A 24,202-nucleotide genomic window follows, 5' to 3' on the forward strand; every position below is an offset into this window, starting at 1 on the left:
AATTGAATTTGATAATGTTCAACAAGTACATACTTCTCACACATTTAAGAGTAAATGTGTAAGAGACACTTAGCCACTTACTCATTGGCCTTTACCAAGTGTCCAATTTCATACTCTGGTAGGAGAGTTATCACTCATTTTAGTTTTGTTTTGAGGAGATGTGGAGAGTTTCTAAGAGGTATCGTGTCTTACTTTTTTTTCTACTTTGTAGAACCTGGACCTATAGACCCTCCGATTCTTCGGGATGTGAAGTCAAGAATGATGTTGGTCACCTGGCAGCATCCTTTAAAGTGCAATGGGATCATTACCCATTATAACATTCACCAACAAGGCCGTCTCTACTTAAAAACTTCCGGAAATGTCACTAATGGCACAGTGGTCCATTTGCGCCCATATACAGCCTACACATTTCAAGTAGAAGCTTGTACTTCAAAAGGGTGTTCCCTGTCACCAGAGTCCCAGACTGTATGGACACTCCCAGATGCACCAGAAGGTATCCCGAGACCAGAGCTGTTCTCCGATACCCCAACGTCCGTGATTATATCTTGGCAAACCCCCACCCATCCCAACGGCTTGGTGGAGAACTTCACAATTGAGAGAAGAGTCGAAGGGAAGGAAGAAGCTACTACCCTGGTGACTCTCCCGAGAGGTCATCCCATGAGATTTATCGACAAGACTTCTGCTCTTAGCCCGTGGACAAAATATGAGTATCGGGTCCTGATGAGCACTCTTGGAGGAGGGACAAACAGCAGCGCTTGGGCAGAAGTGACCACGAGACCCTCACGACCTGCTGGGGTGCAGCCCCCCGTGGTGGATGTGCTAGGACCCGACGCAGCCAAGGTAAGATACGGCGTGTCTGTCTCCACTGCAGACATAGGAATTTACCCTGGATTGACTCTGTGTTGAACAGAGCCATCTACTGACAAAACGCACACATGTGTTGTTTTAGGCATTCACTGGAGAAACCGGGTTTTTGGCCTTTGGCCCAAACTATCTTGAATTTGATGTCAGTTTTTCATTTCTGCCTGTAACCCCTTAATTATATTGTTGAGATGCTTGCATTTGCCTCACACACCTGAAATCCTTTGAATGCCACCGTGGGATGCTTAGCTTAACCACCACGTCAGATCTAAATAGATCAGAAAATGAGAGGAGGTGGGGAAATACGGGGGAAGGGATTAGTGTATTAACAAAAGTTCCAATTACCGATATTCTGATTTTTTTTTAATGATCAAAGGATCAAGATGATGGGGAAAGAAATAAAAATAGCCGATTACAGGGCTATCTAGGAACTGCTCAATTATTCACTTCACTCTACTGGGAATGAACCCTAGAGCACAGGATAACTACCATTGTTTTGGCTTGCATACAAACTTCATTCAAGGGAAATTAGTGTAACCAAACAGGAGGGAGTTTTGTAGCTTAGAAGCCTCTTTTGTGTAAATACACACATGCTTCCATGGATTCAATCTTGTACTACTGCCAAAAGCATTGGTGCAGCAGCTTGCTCACCAGAGCACAAAACAAAGGCATTTGCATAACAGCAAAGTTCATCTGCTGAAATTATTACTCGAATCTCTGTTGTGTGTTCTCTTGCTCCCACCAAAAGCAAACACTGGGTGATGCTAAATAGTGTAAATTCTTGAAGAAATTTAATTGAACCTAGAAACTAGAATCGATTTTTATAAGTCTGTCTTAGTTTCAACATGAGATTGGTCAAAGCAACATGCCTTCTTGATAGAAATACCACAAATGTATAGAATTCTGTTGATAAAACACTAAAAGGAAATTAATTTGAAGGACATGATGTACGATGTTTATTATATGAATTGGGCAATCTTAAGAATTGTTCTTCATTCAAAGGAAAAGCAAAACAAACCAAAGGAAAACCCCAGACAAACCTAGAGTTATTCGTCATTCCAGAAATGACTTTTCTTTTCAATCCTAAGGGAATTTTGCAAAACTTCAGTAGCAGTACCAATCAATATGATGTGACATAAACACAGTCCCTTCACAAAGGCAAAGCTAGATAATGGACTTTTTTCTGGATTCTTTCTAACAAAAGTTTAATAACTAGGCAGATCTGAAAAATGATAAATATTTTCAGAAAAATAATGGCTCAATGCCCAATTCTATGTGATTCAGCATCTATAAACAGTGATCAAAAGTATTCAAGACAAATTGCCTTTTTCTTTCATTCTTTTTTTTTTTCCTTCCTCTTTGGATTTTGTAACCTCATCCAGGAATAAGACAATGTACATGGCTTGTCAACCTGCTAAAGTAAAGTTTAGATTAGCTTGGCTTGGGAGCAGAATCTCACAGGCACTCACCAGGTCAGGGATCTAAAAGTCTCTAAGAAGGTGCTTGGAATATACAGACATTGGACATTAGTGATAGTTTTTAAAACTTCAAACCTTTTATTAATTCTCACTTTATAACTAGAAAATCAGCAGTTATCAATGAAGAGAGTCATCAGGAATATTCAGCTGAATCTAGTATTGGATTATATGTGTTTAAATAATATTAAAACAACATATTTATGCTTCAGAATTTTGGGCTTACATTAGGTTCAAAAAGATCTTCAGACTGCCAAAGTCAATGTCTTCGTGATATGCTTATCTGGTAAACAGAGGCAATGTGACAGCAATACAGTGATTTCTCTTTATGAAATATAAGATTTAAAAGTTAAAATTGCAAATGGATAAAATATGAGGAACAACAGAAAGATGGTCATGAATGCATTGGTTAAGAAATTTATTCAACATTTATTTCATAGAGTCATTGCAAATATTAGGATGAAGAAAATTGTCAGTAACATTATTGGCACAATAATAATAATTTCTGTTCTACTAACCTTTATTGAGCACCTATAAATCTTTATGAGTGCCTCTTTTAGGCACTGAGGATACAGTAGTGACCAAATCAAAATCCCCACCTTCATGGAGTGTACATTTTAGTCAAAACAACATAAACAGATATATAAAATGCCCAGAAATGAAAAAGACTTGAGGGAAGAAACAAATCAGGAATAAACAGTACCAGCTGATAGGTTGGGAGATAATAAAGGAAATGGACTGGTATTTCACCCTAGTTCTTCCCATTTTGTACCATGTGGTCTTTTCACCACCACTCTACCTGTAAGAGCTTGCATCTAATAGGGAAAGCAAGGAAACTTCACATACTTAGGCCAACTAGAAAATAACCCAAAGTAGCATCTTAGTAAGTATAAAGAGATAACTTGGCATAGACATGAGCATTAGGAAGGGAAAGTTGCATAAACAACAAGGTCCTACTGTATAGCACAGGGAAGTATATTCAATATCCTGTAATAAACCATAATGGAAAAGAATATGAAAGATAACACATATATATATGTATAACTGAATCACTTTGTTGTACAGCAGAAGTTATAGTTGGTTTAATATTGTAAATCAACTATACCTCAATAAAATAAATTTTTAAAAAAAGAAAAAGGGAAAGTTGCATATCAAAATTACATTCTTAATATCTTATTTGATTACAAGGAAAAGAATATATATTGCCAAAGCAGTTGTGTGAAAGCCATGCACTTTGATGTGATATTTAATCACTTTAAGAAAATTCATTTCATTGTATAAAGTTGGTAAAAAAAAATACCAAAACCTGAAAAAGATAGTTCAGTAAAACTATAGACTAATTTCATATTGTGACTATAGAGCCAAAGCTTCTAAATAAAATATTAGCAAATTGAACTCAGGAGTATATTAAAAGAATGGTATACCAGGACAAATCTGGTCTGATTCTAACAATGTAAGTTTGGTTCAACATCAGGAAATCTATCAACATACTACTTAAATCAACTGATTAAAAGAGAAAGCCCAATTTTTTTTTATCAATAGATGAAGAAAAAAGACTTGTAAGATTCAGTAGCCATTTCTAACAAATATTCAACATGAAACCAGATTAGGAAAAAGTCAATTTATAAATTTATTCCACTGGAGTCTTGAGTACGATTGAGGACTAATAAAAATAAAACATAGAATAACTAAGTTGAATAACTGTGACGCAGCAAAAAAAAAAAAAATGCTTTTTGGTGATAACATGAGCCTCTGAACTCTGACAGCCCCATTCGCAGGCCCACCTTCCCACGGCTAAAGCAGAATGAAAGAGCAGGCCTGCAGCTCTCAGCTTTTCAGGTAGAAGAGTCCTCTCTTGGCTCAGATCGCCAAAACCACCAGCCTTGGTGTGTGTGCCACAAGGAACAATAATCCTGTCCCCCAGATGGTGTCCACGCACAGCTTTGCTATGGTGTGTACTCTTAGCGTTGCTCATTTACAGGTTGATAATAAACCAAAGTAAAAAGAATTAAGTCTTAATCATCATTCTCACCTGGTTTTTTTTTTTTTTTTTTTCATTTATTTTTGGCTGTGTTGGGTCTTCGTTTCCGTGAGAGGGCTTTCTCTAGTTGCGGCGAGTGGGGGCCACTCTTCATCGTGGTGCACGGGCCTCTCACTATTGCGGCCTCTCTTGTTGTGGAGCACAGGCTCCAGACGCACAGGCTCAGTAGTTGTGGCTCACGGGCCTAGTCACTCCGTGGCATGTGGGATCTTCCCAGACCAGGGCTCGAACCTGTGTCCCCTGCATTGGCAGGCAGATTCTCAACCACTGCACCACCAGGGAAGCCCCCTCACCTGTTTTTGAAGATGGGCTGGTCTTTGATATCTGCTTAAATCAAACCGCTAAAAAATTATAAATTCTTTTTTAAATTTAATTTTTATTTTATATTGGAGTATAGTTGATTTACAATGTTGTGTTAGTTTCAGGTGTACAGCAAAGTGATTCAGTTATGCATATACATATATACAATCTTTTTCAGATTCTTTTCCCATATAGGATATTACAGAATATGGAAGGAAATAAAATAATAATGACAACTAATATTCACTGAGTTCATATTAAGTTCCAGGAATTGCTCTCATTGAATCCTTACTACAACCCTGTCAGATAAAGGCTATTATTATCCCCATTTCACAGGCAAACCCTGCAGCCTTAAAAGAATAGATAGTTATATTTAGCTAGAAAACAACTTGGTTTTTGCAAGATATAAGATTCCTCAAAAAAAAAGTTAAACTTCAAAAGATAGATTGGGAAAATACATCTATAAGACAGTATAGAAAAATAAATTATTTCCCTATAATAAACAAAGAACTTCTAATAACATGAAAGAAAGACAACAGAAAACAAAATATAAAATATGGATAAATAACGTGATAGAGGATATACAAAGAGTTAATAATGTTTGAAAATATTTATATCTTAAAAAAGTCAAGGGACTACAAATTAAAGAAATAATAAAGTAATACTGGCAAGACCAAAAGGATTAGTAATTTCTTTTTTTTTCTTACAGTTTTATTCAGATAGAGTTAACCCAAAGCACTGTATACGTTTAAGGGGTCCAGCATAATCATTTGACTTGCATACATCATGAAATGATGACCACAATAAGTTTATTGAGCATCCATCATCTCCTATAGATACAAAATAAAAGAAAAAATTTTTTCCTTGTGATAACACTCTTAGGATTTATTGGGTTGGCCAAAACGTTTGTTCGGGTTTTTCTGTAACATCTTATGGAAAATTCCGGACAAACGTTTTGGCCAACCCAATACTTTCTTAACAATTTTCATATGTAATGTCAACAGTGTTAATTGTATTAATCGTGTTGTACATCACAACCCTAGTATTTATTTATCTTATAACTGGAAGTTTTCACCTTTGACCACCTTCACCCACCACTGCCTCTGGTAACCACAAATCTGATCTCTAAAAGGAGCAGTAATTTCAAGAATTTGTGGGGACACAAATCATGGACATTTTCTTACGTTGTTTGTGATCAAGTGAATTACTTCAAACTTTTCGGAAAGTAATCCATCAATAATGATTAAAATTAAACATACATTTTGGTATAGCAATTCTTGCTAACCTATACAATAATAAATAAGTACAGGGACTTCCCTGGCAGTCCAGGGGTTAAGACTCCACACTTCCAACGCAGGGGACATAGGTTGGATCCCTGGTTGGGTAGCTAAGATCCCACATGCCGTGCAGCACAGCCAAAATTTTTTTTAAAATAAAAAAAAAAGTACAGTCGTATGTATACATACATTTTCAAATATGGTTTTTAACAGTAAAGTCAAGTCAGTAGGATAACTGAATAGTCTGTTTTCAGCCATGAAAGGAATATTATGCAACACAAAACATGATAGGGTGTGTCCCTGATCTCTAGTTGAGTGTGAAAAGCAAGTTACAGATTAATAATGGATATAAAATAAAATTTTTCCAGAAAAAAAATTAAAAGAGAGAGAGAAAACTTACCTATGTGTGGATATATTTGCTGTGTGAGAAAGTATGGGAGAATAGATTCAAAGCTATCACCTTTTCACCTTTAAAGGGTGGGAATGGGGAGGGACGGGAGGAGGTCGAGGTGAAGGACCATAATTTATTTTCCTGTATGTATCAATATCTTTGGTTTTTTCTCTGAATGCAAAATGCAAATCAAATATCCGAAGTAAAACAATTAATATTAACAACCTTAAAAGGAAAGGAAGATATCTTAAAGGAAAAATTTAATTTCATTTCAACAAATATTATTGTACACCTTGCTCTGTATGAGAAGCTTTGCCGGGGAGTCAGTTGTTGAGAGGAATTACCATATGGAGTCAAATATTACCAAACTCTCATGCCCTGTGGTCATTCATATTTTGTATTGATTAAGTAGTCTTAGAATTATAAAATCTTCTATCTAGATATGAGGGCAAGGATTGTCTCTTAACATTAGATACAAGGAAACTGAGGCCCAGAGATGTTAAGTGTTTTGCTCCAACTCTCACAGCTTTTGTTGAATAACCTACATCAAATATCAAGGATATTTATTCTTAGCCCATTCTCAACCCATTATATCAATCTTCATAAATCCTCTTATTCATAAAGTTCTTAAATATGGTTTGATGGAGTTAAAGAAATTAGAAATAAGTTACAATGTTTATGTGTGTTACTTTTTTCAGTCCCGAAGCCAATCATCTAACCTACATTCCATAAATTTTTGCTTACAACCAGGATCTTGTAGGTCCCTTGATTGTTTAGGGCCACTCTTCAGGGATCTGAACAAATAGGTAAAAGTCAGTAGCTCCTTAAACACCTACCCACCTGTCCTATTTTTTGCAAATTTGCAATAACTAAACAGAGAATTGAAATCTAAGCAATTAAGAACCACTCAAATAAAAGAAATCAACATTGTTGGCAAAGCAACTCCAAAATAAACATTTTATTCCAAGCCAGAAACTACAACTCTGTTTAGAAAATTTCAGTGTAAAAGTCTTGTTTTAGAGAACATTCCTTTTGCTTATTAGGCCAGGAACATGCTCTTGGGTCTGAGTTTTTTGGGCTGCAACAATATTTTATAATCCTTTCTATTAACAATAGATATATAAAAGGCCATGGAAAATTAAACTGAATGAAAGTTTTAATCTCACATATTTTAGCCACACTCTAGTAAATGTAGTCTTAAGCATTGGAAAGAATAGAATCCAATATTTAACTAACTGGCTCTTTAAAAAGCTTGGACACATTTATTTTTGGTAATAGCTCCAGGATATTTTCAGGAGGATGATCAAATTAGATACCATTTCTGATAGCCTACTCACTACAATGACAATGGCCTTCTCCACCTTGCTATAAAATTCCTTATAAAAATTTTCTGTGGAAGTAGATTCATGTCTTCCAACTCAGTACTGTCAAAAAGATATATCTTCCTGGGCTTCCCTGGTGGCGCAGTGGTTAAGAATCCACCTGCCAATGCAGGGGACACAGGTTCGAGCCCTGGTCCGGGAAGATCCCACATGCTGCGGAGCAACTAAGCTCATGTGCCACAACTACTGAGCCTGCACTCTAGAGCCTGCGAGCCACAACTACTGAACCCGTGTACTGCAACTACTGAAGCCCACGCGCCTAGAGCCCGTGCTCCGCAACAAGAGAAGCCACCGCAGTGAGAAGCCCGTGCACCGCAACAAAGAGTAGACCCCGCTCGCGCAACTAGAGAGGAAGCCCATGTGCAGCAACGAAGACCCAACGCAGCCAAAAATAAAATAAATAAATAAATTTATAAAATTTTTTAAAAGATGCATCTTCTTAAGTCTGTAACTTTTTAAGTGAGAAAAATAACCAATTTCTGGATGCAAACATTTATAGTTAGAGAACACAGGGATTTTTTAGCTCTTCAAATGACTGTCTCCAGAATCATTACATCACATCGCTTAATCTCCTCTGGTTGACATCTTATTTAGGGTTTATTTTATGAATGCTTTTCTTAGACTCAACAACTGAGTTCCAAATCAATTCACTCTCAGCTCAACTGCTAACACAGACTACCTCCAAAGTTTGGATTCTTTCAAGGACTGCCAAGCCTTGACCTGAACTCTCAGAATAGTCTAGTTCCAGAGGCAAGTGGTATTCCACGTGTGAATCAGGTAGAATTGAGCTGTGATAACCCTTCCTTTTCCATTTGCGTGACAAGTACCAGGAAGCCCTGTAAATAGGACCTTGACTTATTTCTGAAGTCCACAAAGAGCACAGCACCCCCCAAACAAATAGAATCCTATGTCTGCTCTATAAACTTTGCTTGCATTAGGCTTCTTTGATCTCTCCTCCATCCAGGCAAATCCTCTGTGCTCATAAGGAACTCATCTAAAATTTCTCTTCACCAGCACAGTGTGGAACTCTCTGAGAAGTGTTTTTGGTTTTTTGTTTGTTTGTTTGTTAATTTTTATTTATTTATTTTTGGCTGTGTTGGATCTTCGTTGCTGCACACGGGCTTTCTCTAGTCGCGGTGAGCGGGGGCTACTCTTTGTTGCACTGCGGTGGCTTCTCTTGTTGCGGAGCACGGGCTCTAGGCACGCGGGCTCAGTAGTTGTGGCTTGCGGGCTCTAGAGCGCAGGCTCAGTAGTTGTGGTTCACGGGCTTAGTTGCTCCGCGGCATGTGGGATCTTCCCGGACCAGGACTCGAACCCACACATGTCCCCTGCAATGGCAGGTGGATTCTTAACCACTGCACCACTAGGGAAGTCCAGAAAAAGGTTTTAAAATCAGCAATGATTTCAAGCCATGTAGTAAAGTTGGAGTAGATGTCAGGTCCTTGTTAATTTTAAGTTAGGACCGTAATCATCAAGCAACTGCCCATTGACATCTGGTAGAGGCCCATTTTGTCACCAAGAATTAGGAAGAATACCCTACAAATATCTCAGGTCAGATTCCTTCTGGAGGAAATTTTTTCTCTTTAAGATAGAAAATTTTGGTTCATCCTTTTCCATTCTCATTTTTCTATTATGCCTTTCAGACTTTGAATTTGTATAGAACTAAAAATGTAGGTATCAGTATATCACTTTGTGGAAAACTCTTTGAAAGTTTTAAAATAGCTGTATGCTAAGGAAAAACATAATGGAGATAGCCATGACTGCTATTACTTCCGGAACTCCATCTCTGGGAGTATGGCACTAAATGGGTGTACAATTTAGGCCCTGCTATCAAGAAGCTTACAGTCTACTGGGGAGATGGGATATACACTCCAAAATTTAAGGAACATTGCAAGGCAACACAAAAAAGATGATCCGTGATAGCATATAAATAAGTAATCTTTTAACGACTTATGCACATTTTTCTAGGGTCCTTTGTCCCCCATAAGAGCATGAGTGGGTTAGCACTATGCCCTTACAATATTTAGCCAGAAAAGAAAAGCAACGTTAAACATTATTAGAAAACAGTGTTTCTTTCTTCTGATGTTCATGTCTATGATTTAAACAGGATCATTCTTTGCTTGCCTTTTTAAAGCTTTCCACATGTCTCTTGTCTTTGAGAACAGGATGTGTTGTTATTGCTTTACTTGTTATATTATGCACTAGTGAGACTCAGGAACTCAACAGGGCATCCTCAGAAAATGCAAAGAATGATTTCTGCACCCTCCCACCACCATCCAAAAAAAAAAAAACAAGAATAGTGACATATTTAAAGTACACACTAATAATGCAAAGCAAGGAGTTCTGACGTTTCGTTTAATTGAGTTATAAACAAGAAAACTATCAAATCCTGCTGCCACCCCATTGATGCGTGTGGATGTGTGAATTCTCTCCATGTGTGTGCTCTCTGTCCTTCAGGGCACCCATGGTGGAGATGAATCACTAAGGTGTGTATTAGTCTGACAATCTTAGAAAGTCTCCAGACTAAAAGCCCAACCCAGGAAACAGCATTTCTTCTAGTTCCTGGTGTACTGCTAATTGATCCGAAACCCTTCATTACTGTCTAGTGCAAAGGGCGAAGTCGAAAGTGGGTATCTAGAAAGTGACTTAACTGAAAACAAGGCAGAGCAAAATGCCAGGCCTTGTGAACTGCAGTTGCTCTGTTCCTGTGTTGTCACACTGGTGCTAAGCTTACGTTTTATTTCAGGTCACTTGGAGAGCCCCACTTATCCTGAATGGAGACATCCTTACCTACGAGATCCGCATGCCTGACCCTCGCATCACAGTCACCAACGTTACTTCCTCTGTGTTCAGTCACGTCGTTACTCATCTGATTCCTTTCACTAATTATTCTGTCACCATTGTGGCTTGCTCAGGGGGTAATGGGTATCTAGGGGGGTGCACAGAGAGTTTCCCTACCCATGCGAACACCCATCCCACCCTGCCTCAGGATCTTAGCCCGTTGTCCGTGGTTCCACTAAGTGAGTCGTATGTGGGCATTTCTTGGCAGCCACCAACCAGGCCAAATGGACCCAATTTGAGGTAAGAGAAAGTGACGGTGCTTTTGGATTTTGTTACGGTCTTATCTCTCTGGGAAGGAAGGGAGGAAGGAGGCTTTTCCTCACATAGGAACATTGAACTAATTCCTTGTTGGATATTCCTCACTCATAACATTTTTTTTTATTGAAGTGTAGTTGATTTACAGTGTTGTGTTAATTTCTGCTGTACAGCAAAGTGACTCAGTTATACATATATATATATATATACATTCTTTTTTATATTCTTTTCCATTGTGGTTTCTCACAGGATATTGAATATAGTTCACTGTGTTATACAGTAGGACCTTGTTGTTCATCCATTTTGTATATAATAGTTTGCATCTGCTAATCCCAAACTCCTGATCCTTCCCTCCCCCAACCCCCTCCCCCTTGGCAACCACAGGTCTGTTCTCTATGTCTGCCTCACTCATAATTTTCATACAGTTTCATCTTCTGTATCTTGACTTATATGGAACCATAAAAAGATCATCAGGGTAAAAATATCATGATATTGTGAGGAACTAAAAACCCTCGAAACAACAATCGCTGTTCTGTAATGCTTCTCTACACAGCCCCTCTCTTGATTTTCAAATTATATCTTTATTATATGTTAAGCAAGCTTGATGCATGTTCTAAATGACACATTTGCACAAGTATGCCTCAAAATTCTAAAGATAGCACAATAATTTTTTGGCATGTTATTATTATCTGGAAACTTGTAAAGCATGTGGTCAGGAATATAGATAAGATGAAAGAAAAGAACTGTGGTTCTGAAATGGCTTTATAACCACTTGACACTTAGGCAAGACTATGGAGTCAATAATATTATCATTGTTTATAAAGTATTGATGGTAGAAGTCTTAGGAAATCATTAACTTTATAAGCTTTTTGTAATTCTATTTTGTGTGAAACTGGCAATAAAGTTTTGGCAAATCTGATAGAGAAGAAATCTAAATGTTATCATTTTACTGATAATAGTAAAATGTGAATGTAGCTAATTGTTCGTTAGCAACACGGATGACACTTGGGCCAAAAAAAAAAAAAAAGATTATCTGAAAAAAAGAAAATGAAGATGTTTTCTTTACGCTTACACATACACCCCACACACTCGTACCGTGAGACAACCTGAATTTTGGTAATAACATTAGTTGAGATAATCCCGGTCTTTCTGCTTCTCTTCTGCTTTAGATATGAGCTTCTGAGACGTAAAATCCAGCAACCACTTGCATCAAATCCCCCAGAAGATTTAAATCTGTGGCACAATATTTATTCAGGAACTCAGTGGTTTTATGAAGATAAGGGTCTTAGCAGGTGAGATGACAAAAACTATAAAAATAAATGCTGGCATTTAGTTTGGGGCATGTTGAATAGTTCAAAGAATCTGAGTGTCTTCATTGTGTGAGCCAGTTATCAGTTATGCAATAAAACATGTTTGGTTATTATCTGTGGCATTAATCATTGAGCTGCAACAGTCAGCATGTTTAATATTTGCCATCTTAACTGCACGCTTCAAATAAGCCTTTTGAAGTCAAGTTTGTAGGTGTTTGAGCCTTAGCCTCTTGCCTTTGTCACAGCTCTAGCCAGACACGTAATAGCGAAATCTGGAAATGTTGAACATGGTCAAAACTGGGGAAATTTTGGGCCACTTGTAAAATGCTTGCTTTTTGAGGAAATAATTTGCTATAAATCATTGATTTAATTCACAAAAATTATTTAGTTAACAGGCTTGGGACTTGAAAGAATTCAATCTGGAGTTCTAAGAGATCAAGAAATGGGCAAATAGGCAATGTCAGAAAAGAGTACCCCACGGGAGAGTAAGGAGGGGTGGTATTGGTTTCATCCTGTGCTGGAGGACTAGCTTTGTGGCCTTAGGGGAGTCACTTAACTTCTCTGGGCTTCACTTTTGTTGTCTATAAAATGAGGAGATTGGATGGGATTAGGTGAAGTCTAAACCTTCATGAATCAAGCAATGTAATCAAATTTCAAAAAATCACAAGATTATTTTAGGAACACTTTTAAGACATATTGCTCAATGACTTTTCTATCAGGTGGGTTATGCTTCTAGACTCACACTGACTAGCTCTACTCTGAACTCTGTTTACAATCTGGTCTTGTCTCCCCTCTTCCTCTGCTGGGCCTCTGTGCTTCAGCCACGTTAATATTGCATTCGGCACCTCTAACAGGCAACACCCACCCCTCAGCTTCTCCCCATAGCTGCCATTTCCCTCTGTCTACCGTCCTTCAAGTCTTGGCCTGGAAGTTTCCTAGAGCACCCTCTTCCTGGTCTGAATCAGCTGCTTCCTTAATGTATTTCCATAGCACACCCCTTACAAATCACTACTGTCTTTGTACTGGCCTGGCTACTTGTCTGGACACCCCATTTTACTGTCAGATCCACCATGAACAAGGCCTTGTCTTCATGACTTCTGTATCACAATCTCCACCGTAGTGCCTGGCACACAGTGGGTGTGCCAATAGATGCTAAATGAAAGAATACTTTTAGTAATGTGTAAAGAGTTGGGTATTCATTGCTCTGTGCCTTAGGAATATTAACTGTGATGTTCTTATCTTTGGGGAATGAGTAAAACTAAGGAAAATTCTCCTGTCCATCTGAAAGGGTCCTGGTAGGAAAACATTACAGGTTCGGTGAGGTTCTTGAAGAGAGGCTGCACGTAAATCTAAGGAAACAATAGAATGAACCATATAAAATTGCCATTTTTGTAAGCTAAAAAGGATCAATTACTAGCATATCCTTTTGGTTCAACCTAAATTATCGTGGTCCCTAGACTCTTCTCCACTATTTTCAATTCATTATTTACTTAATCCAGCATTGCTGTATAATGATGACTTCAGTTGAAGAAATTCATTTTATTCAGCAATTTCTTTTTGCTTCCTATATGCTGACAGGCATTGTGATAAGGAACAAAAGATGAATAGCATAGCCCTTGCCCTCAAAGAGCTCACAGTCTAGTGGAGAAAACCACACACACACACACACACACACACACACACACACACACACACACACACACACACACACACTCATACATGTATTAATTGCTATCATCACAGTTAACTACAGATACACCATCACTACCTAGGGAAATCGTATGGAAAAGTAACTTTCTATGATCTGTGAACTCTAAGTGCCTGAAATATAGCAATTTCCAAAATAAAGAAGACTTGACTATCTAACATTACTGAATCTAACTTTTAACCATGAGGTAGTTGGCAGAAAAACAGAATAAGTCTCAGAAAGTTAATTTTGTTTCTTCATAGAAGCAATGAAAACTTATTAAGGAATTAGGACCAAGGCCAAAATTTTATTATTGAATTTTTAATGATGCTTGTAAGGATTTTTAATGAGAAGTCCAAATCGAAGATGTAAGGAAAGAAATTAAGTTAAATCCCCACAAATTAGATTGAAACATAAGTTGACATAAACATACTGATGACAGCTGCTTCTAGAAAGGAAGTATACATATAACAAAATGTGCTGAGGTGATATTTTGACTAGCCTCATAATACTAAATGTCAAGAGATTTTTTTTTTTTCTGCTAGCACTAGCAAAGATTTTTTTCAACTATTCAGATAAACCACTTTGTCACTGCAAACACAGTGATGGCATGAACTCCTCTCTGTTCTGGATCTGACAAAGGAAGAACAAGCTATGAGAAATAATAGGCTCTATTTTAAGGAAAATGTTGACTTGTAGATTATAATAACTTAGCTGCCATTGAGTTTATGAAGGGAGGCATGTTCTCACTCCTTTTCCTTTCAATTGTTTATGAACTCCTACAAGTATTTCTTTATCAATGACAGTCTGGAAAGAGACTTTCATATGAGTTCTCAAGAATCCTCTAATTGCATTATCTTTAAATGAAAGCATTCAAAATTCATAGACATTCATCTGGTTTTCAAAGAATGGTTGGACTTGACTCTTTTCAAGTTTAAATGCTTAAGATAAATATACTATGAAATCTAAGTTTGAGTCTTACTGACATAGATTCTGATTTTTTTAACCTACAAAAATGAAATGTGTCAAGCCCTGAAAGAGGACATAGTTTCTGGGGAATGATATTCAGAAGAGTGTGACATTCATTCCCCTTCTTTGTAATGAGATTAAATGTGCACAAGTAACATTTTCTGCTTTGCTAATAGGGAAAGACTGGGTCAGCTCCATGACACCTGTTCCTATAACATAAACATGTTCAAGTTGTAGCTGTTAAGTAAACAAATTAACTTCATAAACACTGAGGGTGAGTTAGAAGGAAGGTCTTTCTTCCATGACCACCAATGTGAGGTAGAGCCTGTTATTTTCTTGCTTAATACCATAATGTGAGTAAAAGTTGGGTCTAGGAATGAAAGCCAACTTCTGTCAACATTGGTGTACCATTTCCTAGCAAATGAGCAAAATGAGCAAAAATATATCTGTTTCACATTTAACATGGTAGAGTCACAGTGCTTTTTTTTCATTGCTCTAAATTTACTTCATGCTGTCCTTTTCTAAGTGTCATCATCTGAAAACTTACCTCACAAAAGAAAAATGAACCTCTAAATCTGGGAGGATGCATTTTTTCATAGGAGGTTTCATTGCCTAATGTTTTCTTCAAAAAAAAAAAAAAAGAAAGAAAGAAATCTAGTTTATTTGTTTGCATTTCTTTTTCATGTTGATGATATAGTAGAACAAAGACAGAAATCACAGCAAAGTTATTTTAGGTGCCACATTCTGGTAGCATAAGTACAGATAGCTACAGGAATAGACAGCTGCAACTTTCACTCACAATCTAAAAAGTATCATAAGAACTTTCAACGGTGATTGATCATCTTTACTCTTCAATTTCCAAAAGCAAAAATTTTCAGCAGCATTTTTAGGAAAAAAAAAATCTTTCAGCAACAAATAAGTGAGGAAAAGAAAAGGTATCCACCATCAATGGAAAATCTAAACAATTACAGATTTAAGCAGTAACAGTGTTGCATTTTTGTTTGCCTATTTATTTATTCCCACAAAAGGATTTGAGGGTGTAAGGAACAGTATGCTATCAGAGGTTTCTCAAATCCTCTGGTGTATAATGTTGTACTCAAGCATGTGTTGGATTGTGGTGGATATGAAGAAGAGTTAGTAGAAGGAGGAACTGAATAGCCTGCATTTTCGGAAGCATGATTTATATTGGTGACAATATTGACACATGAATTCTGTTAGGGCATCAATAAAGTTGACACATTTTTAATTCTGATGAAAATAACCTGAGGCATTCTGTAGCTGCACTGAAGAATTGGTTTTATTGGTTCCCAAAACACATCAGACCCTTTCAAAGTACAAGCCTTCCACACATTTTGCCCTGAATAATGCTTCTTACTGGCTAAATTAATGTCTCCACAGGCCAAATTACTGTTTGTCATCAATACCTAGCCCAAATGTTATCTCCTCTGTGAAGACTTCCTGACTAGATTAGGTTAAATTAGATGCTCTAATGTATGTGGAAAGAAAAAGGAATAAATGAATATATGTTTTAGAGGTTCTCATTTAAAAACATTTATCTGTAAATATGTATATAAGTATACACACGTGCACACACACACACACACACACACATACATACACACATACACACACTCCAGTAAGACAGACATTACATTCACTATGTTTAGTATCTGGCATGTTGTTAGTGTTAATAAATATTTTTTGAATGAATGAACAAATTAGTGAATGAATGAAGTAATGGTGTATCAAACATAAAAGAGCAATATAATTTGTAAGAAAAAAAGACATCTTTCTAAGTTTCAGTAAGGATCATTTCTCTATTGGACAGGTAGATTTTCGTGGCACTAGCCAACCAAATTATATGTGACCTGAAAGTTATGAGACTGAATGCTTTAGGAACTATGAAGGAGCCATTCATTTATTTATAAAATCATCTAGTCAATAAACAAACAGGTTAAAAACTTTATCATCTAAACAGAATCTAATTTTCTAATTCGAGTAATAACAACTGAACTTTGAAATGAGTCTCGTTCCATAAATAAAATTTCGATATATATGATCTTTTACAAGGAAGAAATACCAGAGTCATGTCTATTACACAACAAGTTCACCATTTTCTGTGTGTGGATGAAAGGAGGGGCTGGAGAACAGTCTCAAAAAAATTAATCAATTAGGGGATAACTATTGTAACAGCCTCGTATTCCTAAATGGACCTTCAAACAGTTGGTTTTACTGGTTACAGCATAGACTTAATATAAGTTTTCATTCACTTAGCAGATTTCAAAAGCTATATCTTACAGGGTTTGAAATGGTACATTTTTCAAAATATACCCAAGAAACACAATTAGTATTTAGGGAAGATATTGATTGATATACATATGTTTTGCATGAGTATATGATTTCAACTGATGGAGCATTTTTCTCTTAAAAGTATTTTATTATTAACTAAATGGAATGTCCCATCTGATATCAACACCCAAGTCTACCTAAAAACAATATACTAGAGCAAATGAACAAAATACATTAAGCAAACGAATATTTTCTTTTTTGACATGAATTGGTGAAACATATACCGACCCATGTAGTCAGACGTATATATACTTACTGACAAAGATTAGGTTTCAGATGTCATGAAAACAGTACATGTTAGTTCATTTAAGGGAGTTCAAGATCCTATTCCTTAAAATTTTACCTTAACCGTGAAAATTAAATAAAATGCAAAAGACAAATGCATGACATCAAGTGAAATGCCTACTGATTTCTCAATTCAATAAAATAATAGTGTATAGTGGAAAGAATTTAATATTAGAAATGAATAAACTAGAGGCCCATCTAATCCTCTTTAGCTGTGCGACCTTAGGCAATGCCCCTTAACTTCTCTGGGTCTCAGGTTTCTTATCTGTAAAATGTAGCAGATATTTCATTATTTAATGCAGATAAACTCTAAAGTCATCTTTCACTCTAAAATGTTAATATTACAGTCAGCCCTCTGCATCTGCAGATTTTGTATCCACGAGTCAACCAACTGTGAATCAAAAATATTTGGGAAAAGAATTCCAGGAACTTTCAAAAAGTAAAGTTTAAATTTGCTACATGCCTGTGACTATTTACATAGCATTTACATTGTGATTTCAACTATTACATAGCATTTACATTATATTAGGTATTATAAGTAATCTAGAGATGATTTAAAGTACAGAAAATGTGCATAGATTATATGCAAATACTATGCCATTTTATATAAGGGACTCGAGCATCCTCAAATCTTGGTATCCATGGGGTGCTGGAACCAATCCCCCCGCAGATACCAAGGGGCAACTGTACTTTAAAAATGGACATTCCAGTTATATGTATTTATGTGGCCTAAATTTCTTCTATGCAGACATAAATTGTATCATTTCACCATACCTAAACTATGATGAAATAGCTTAAAGTATCACAGTTAAGAACTAAGGCCCCACGGAACTTATTTACAATTTACCATTTCAGGGCCGCCTGATGTTTTTAATTCCACTTGTATAAAGAACCACAAAAATGGTATCACTTTAAAGCCATAAAGGTTACTAAATTTATCACAGAGTAAATATGTGGCAGAAAACTTCAAATATTGCAGGAGAGATTAGGCATCCAGACTCTAGCTAAATTTCTTTTAAACCATTTTGGGAAGTAAAACACAATTAAAAGTATTTTACCCAGGGAGAGAGCTAATGAAGCCAGGGTCACTGGTTCAGTTCCCATGTGAGCCATTAGCTGTGTGTCATTTGACTGTCACACACTTGCTACCCTCTTAACCCCGACTCACCATCCTTCACATTCATACTAGTGGTCACAAAGGAAATTTGGCAAGACTGTTTGGATGCGTAAGCCAAAATCTCTCCCCTTTGCCAGAAAAATAACTCAAAGGTCAAGCCTCAGTGATATGACATCATCCAACTATAGATGGATCAACTGACCATTGTGCTTGTTATTATTTTTATCATCATCACCATCATTACGATGCTGGCAGCATAGCATCCTGTTTAAAAGAGGAGGTTCTGGAATCAGACTGTCTAGGTTTGAGTCTTTACTCTCCCACTTACTAGTTCAATGACTTGGACAAGTGGTTTAGCTCTTTAGGCCTTATTTTCCTCATGTTCAATGCAGGTATTATAATAGTATGGTGAAGAATGAATGAGTTAATCATATAGAAAATTCCTGACACATATTAAGTACTCAGTAAATACTGTTATTATTATCTTTCAGTTGTCATTGTTGTGTAGACTATTTAGCACTTTCCAGAAAGCATATGTATGAGTTTCCTAGGGCTGTTGTAAACTAACTGAGCGGCTTCAAACAACAGAAATGTATTCTCTTACAGCTCTGGATGTTGAAAATCCAGAATCAGAGTACCGTCAGGACTATGTTCCCTCCAAAGCCTCTAGAAGACAATCATTCCTTGCCTCTTCCAGCTTCTGGTGGCCAAAGTTGTTCCTTGGTTTATGGCAGCATAATGCCAATTTCTGCCCCCAGCTCCTCATAGACACCTTCTCCCTGTGTGTGTCTGTGTCTCTGTAACAAAATTTCCCTCTCCTTTCTTTTATAAAGATATCAGTCCTTTGGATTTAGGCCTGTCCCATATCCAGTATAAACTCATGCTAACTTGATTGCACCTATTTCCAAATAAGGTCACATTCACAGGGACTAGGGGTTAGGACTTAAACATACCTTCTGGGGGGCCACAGTTCAACCCACTATAGCATCAAAACCAAAAGAAGAGAAAGAAAGACACAAGGAGAGGGGGTAAAGCAGAGAGATGTAGAAGATCTGTTGTTAGTAGTTATTTGGGGGAAATAGAAAATAAATAGCTTCAAGGAAATCACTGATTCTTTACCTGTAGCTGCAATAAGCAGAGCATCGTCCTAAATGTGGCTGAAGCCAAACCCTGCAAAAATACCTTTGGGCCATGAGTGAGAAACAAGGTAAGGCAAGCGGACCTCCTCTACATGGATGGTGGCAAAATGCTGTAAAACTCCTGACATAATTTTGGCTAAGTTATTTAGCACAGTCCTGCAAACGGCGCCCTCCCTCTGTTGTCATGACTAATAAGTTGTGACTTACTGAGACAAATTCCCTGGGCCCTGCACTGGATGTGAGGTATCCTTGATGATCTATTAAAACCCAAAGAAGGTGATGATCTGAGACTAGTGTCTTCCCTGAGGACTGGATGCCCCCCAGGGAGGGTCATGTGTTGTACAATGTGTTTAAGCAAGTTCTCAGTCTAAGCTGTTGTCCAGTCAAAGCTTGACTGTGTCTGTAAATAGTATTTTCCTCCCCAGGCAGTCTGACCCAGAAAAGAAAGACTGATAAGTCTTCTGCCCGAAAGAGCCAAAAAGGATGAGGGATCGGTGGCTTTAGCCCATTACTGATTTAATATATGACATCACCATGACGTCACCATGTCCAGTTTTCTCCTCCCAAAAAGCAGTGCTCAGTTTCCACTATATTGACTCAAGTAAATATGTTCTCACAATGGCAAAATACAGCTCACCATAGCAAAACCCTCAGTGGGAGAATGCTGTATACTTGGTCACGGTTTTAGGATTTAATTTAGGGGTTTATCTCTCAGCCAATGAGATTATGGGAAGGAAGCACAAGTATAGGAAGAAAATGGTGATGAGGGAGTCTGATATTTGAAAATGGATGAGTTTTCCAAAAGAAGAACATAAAACTCACTGGATCAAATTCAGATAGAAAGCTGGCAGGTTACCAGATGCGTAATTGCATCTTGAATTGAGCTATAATCCTCAGCACTTCTGAAAACAATAAGGATGAGCAAAACGATAAACCACGTTTGTTTTAAATAGCAGTATTTGCTTAGCATTGCTAATAACATATTTTCTTAACACTTTGGTTAAGGCTTGAGAGTTACAAAAATAATGCTACCTTTTTTGTGCAGGGAAGAATAAAGAAAATGTATTGGGGGGAGAAAATGGTGCATCCTATGGGGGAAAAATCTGTATTTTGTGAGGAAAAAGAAAATGTGTTTGCTTTCCAGAAAGATAAATTTATATATGCATTTTTAAAAAACAACCTTTTAGGTTTACAACGTATGCGTATAAGGTCTTTGTACACAACAGTGTGGGTTTTACACCAAGTCAAGAAGCAACTGTGACCACGTTAGCCGGGCTTCCGGAGAGAGGAACCAACCTCACTGCAATTGTTCTCAACCACACGGCCATAGACGTGAGATGGGCTAAACCAAGTAAGTCAGCTTCTTACATCTTTATTTCCCTTTCCCATATTCGTACCAAAATGAATTTAAAGTGGACACATTAAAAAATGACAGAAACAAAAAGCCAAGTTCCCTGTGCTATTCTTCCTCAAAGGAAGTTCTCTCTCCTACTTGCCCATCCTTCTTGGGCCTTCTCTTCCTCCTTCCATTCCTTTTGGATGGGGAATGTAGTTTTTGTCACACCAGTTGTGATAGAAATGTCCATATACTAATTTGATAACGATATAATATTGTGCACTTTCCTGCAGGGAGCTCTGCCCCCATCTCATAATTCACCACTTATCAGCAAGATCCATTTACTAGGATTGCAGAAGTATGATGGTTTTTTCCAAGTGAATTGTCTTCAGCACTGGTAACAGCTAGAATTCCAGCTTGATACAGGAAAAGGAAGGCTGGCCACCATCGCTGGACTTGCCACCATCACAGTTATTGCCTCAGTAACACTGCAATTTACCCTGGGCCCATTCAGAACACAACTTTATAGGCAGTTAGAAGAGCTCACACAACTTTAGAAACCACAATAACTGAAATTTCAGATCTGGTTGGTCAGTAGAGTAATATTTCCCAGCTGATCTGTTAATTTGTAGTGATCCATTATCACAATCAGAAAAAACCAAGACTGACTGTATCATGGAACTATGTATTGTAATCCTTCTTAGAAGGATCACTTGAGATCTGGCAAATAGTTGAATCAAAACTTGCTAGACTATTACCAAATATTGAGAAATATCTGATTTGGAAACCCCCAATGAAAATATTTGTTTTGTAAAAGTAAACTGTATCTACTAGGATAATCATCTACTAGTACATAAAAAGATGTAAAATGACTCCAGCTTGGGCAATCGTAACCTTCTGATTTTGATTTTGTTATAGCTTAAGACGAGAAGTGCTTCCTATTTCATTTAGAACATCTTGAGTGAATTTGCCCCTGTTATGTTATATCAATTGTTGATTAAAACCAGCGTTAGGTGACATTAATTGTAAATTAAAATTAGTACTGGTTATGTCGATCTACATTGCCACTAAATAAGCCATTTTTACCAAAAGACTATCACTCTAGGGTTCTTATAAGGTTGCAGATTTCTAATGATCTGTGTCACCTCTACTGGGATCTCTTAAACCATTTAAATGGAAGAACATAAGTTAATTGATGCTTATGATTACCTTCTGAGACACCTCTGGGAAAAAATACAAAGTTTTTATCTGGAGATGGATTTTTATGTATAATATATTTTCACTCATCTCCCTCTTTCTATTTCGCCCTCAATACCTGATTCATCTTAAAAACCTACTTAGAAAGGTGGACGCCCTCCCCCGCATCTGACATTTGAATACTTCTGTTAAGATCCGGCGGCTGAATTATCACCAGTATAGGTCCTTTATGTTATAATTGCATGCCTGAAGTAAGCGTGCTTATAAAAACTGACAAACCTAATAGATCTGAAGCAGCTCACTGAAGTTTCATTACCTTGGTAAGCTGAACCTCTGACCTTCAGGATGTAGGTAATGCAATCTGCTGTTATTTCCATTCATACCTTAGAAATTTTTCAGATAACTATTTGTGAGCACAAAGGTTAACTCTCAGAAGAGGGTCAGCTCTGTGAAAGTGTGTTTCATTATCATTTTCTTCCTTCCTGCAACCTGCTATCCTAAGTAAATTAACTAGTCACTCCGCTGTGAAAGGGCCACCTCTTTTTTGCAAGTTTAATTTCAAATGTTTTCTTGATTTGTAGGATAAAATTGGACCTTGTCTAACACGCTAAAAGGCACAAAACTATAGGTTGAAAGTCATGAATAAGCTTATGAATATTTGCTTATTAAAAACCATAAAATGTATTTTTTAAAAGATATTCTTTCTTAACTATGACCCTCCACATGGGCACACCATTTGGATAGCAAAATATCTCTGGTAAATTTTTACCAATCACAGATTAACAGAGATAAGTATTAAAGTTTTAGAAGCACCCATTTTAAATGTTTGCATCTCTGTGTTGATATCATGTGAGGAAAAATCATCCCTGCATCTGTTCAGTTCATTTTTATGCAAATATTACAAACTGCCAGCACATGGACCATATTTACTCCCAACCTCCATGCATTGTTTTGCCAGCAGCATTTGAAAAAAAAAATATTTTGCTAACATTTAACAATTAGAAGATTTCACATAAAGATGATGATTTTGGATTGATCTGAAAAACCCAATGATTGGGTGAAACTGTTCCCACATTGCTGAAGGGAAAATAATCCGCTGGCACTGGTTTCCCCTTTACACAGGCTGCACCCTCCCTATCTTCCTGGTCCCTATATAGACGTGAGGTTCTTATCCCTGCTTTCCATAATAAAAGATAATAGTTCAACCTAAGTGAAATACCATGAAGATAAATGATATTAGTGGGGGAAAATCCCACTTTTATAAGAAAAGAGACAAAAACACCTTCACTTAAATTGTTTATGCAGCCCTAGGAGTTAGAAACTGGCACTTAATAACTTACCACGAATTACAGTTAGTCAGTAGCACTTCTCACACTCAGACTTAGAGCTCAAGCATCCCATTTTCGACTGTTTCTCCTGCATTTGGCCTTAATGGTTATTAGCACTTTGTCAAGAGTGATTTAGTGAGATCCTTCCCATTTTGACTGCTCACTCTAAAATAAATGGTGAAAAATGCCCATGAGGGAAGGGGGTAGAAAGGCAGTGCCGCTTCTGAGGTCTCCTCGCTAACGAGGTCATTGACAGCCGGAAAAGAGCAAGAAAACACTGGAGGTAGTGATAGAGGAAGGAACTGAAAAAAGAGGAAATGGAAAAAATCATCCAAGTGCTGTCCACTTGACCATCTGTCAGGAGTTCCCCCTGACCTTCAGACGTTCACATCCTGTATCATATCATTCTCCTTATCCATCTCTCCCCTTCCTCTTTTTCTTCCATCTTTCCTCTTTCTCTTTTCCTCTTCTACTTTCCTCCCTCCCTTTCCTTTCTTTCCTCCTTCCAGGAACATTTTTTTCTGACTCTTTTGTCCTGGGCCCTTGGTACTACAAAGACTAATGACGTAACTCCTGTATTATAATATCTCACTGAACTCTCCAGAAAATTTGTAAAGTATGAAGGCATCCACATTAAAAAAATTTAAATCCACATAAAAAGC

General features: G+C 37.2%; 1 protein-coding gene across 2 annotated transcripts in view; it reads left to right on the forward strand.

Moving 5' to 3' along the window:
- The window catches only part of USH2A (usherin), an 816,496-nt gene that overhangs the window by 518,128 nt on the left and 274,166 nt on the right, over positions 1–24,202 (forward strand). For both annotated transcript variants that reach the window (XM_036853226.1, XM_036853215.1), the window contains exons 40-43: positions 212–840; positions 10,474–10,808; positions 11,993–12,115; positions 20,867–21,030. In XM_036853226.1, coding sequence (XP_036709121.1) covers positions 212–840; positions 10,474–10,808; positions 11,993–12,115; positions 20,867–21,030 — 1,251 coding nt within the window. The remainder of the gene's footprint in view (positions 1–211; positions 841–10,473; positions 10,809–11,992; positions 12,116–20,866; positions 21,031–24,202) is intronic.

The sequence above is a fragment of the Balaenoptera musculus genome, chromosome 1 (genome assembly GCF_009873245.2).
Source record: "Balaenoptera musculus isolate JJ_BM4_2016_0621 chromosome 1, mBalMus1.pri.v3, whole genome shotgun sequence".
Classification (NCBI taxonomy): domain Eukaryota; kingdom Metazoa; phylum Chordata; class Mammalia; order Artiodactyla; family Balaenopteridae; genus Balaenoptera; species Balaenoptera musculus.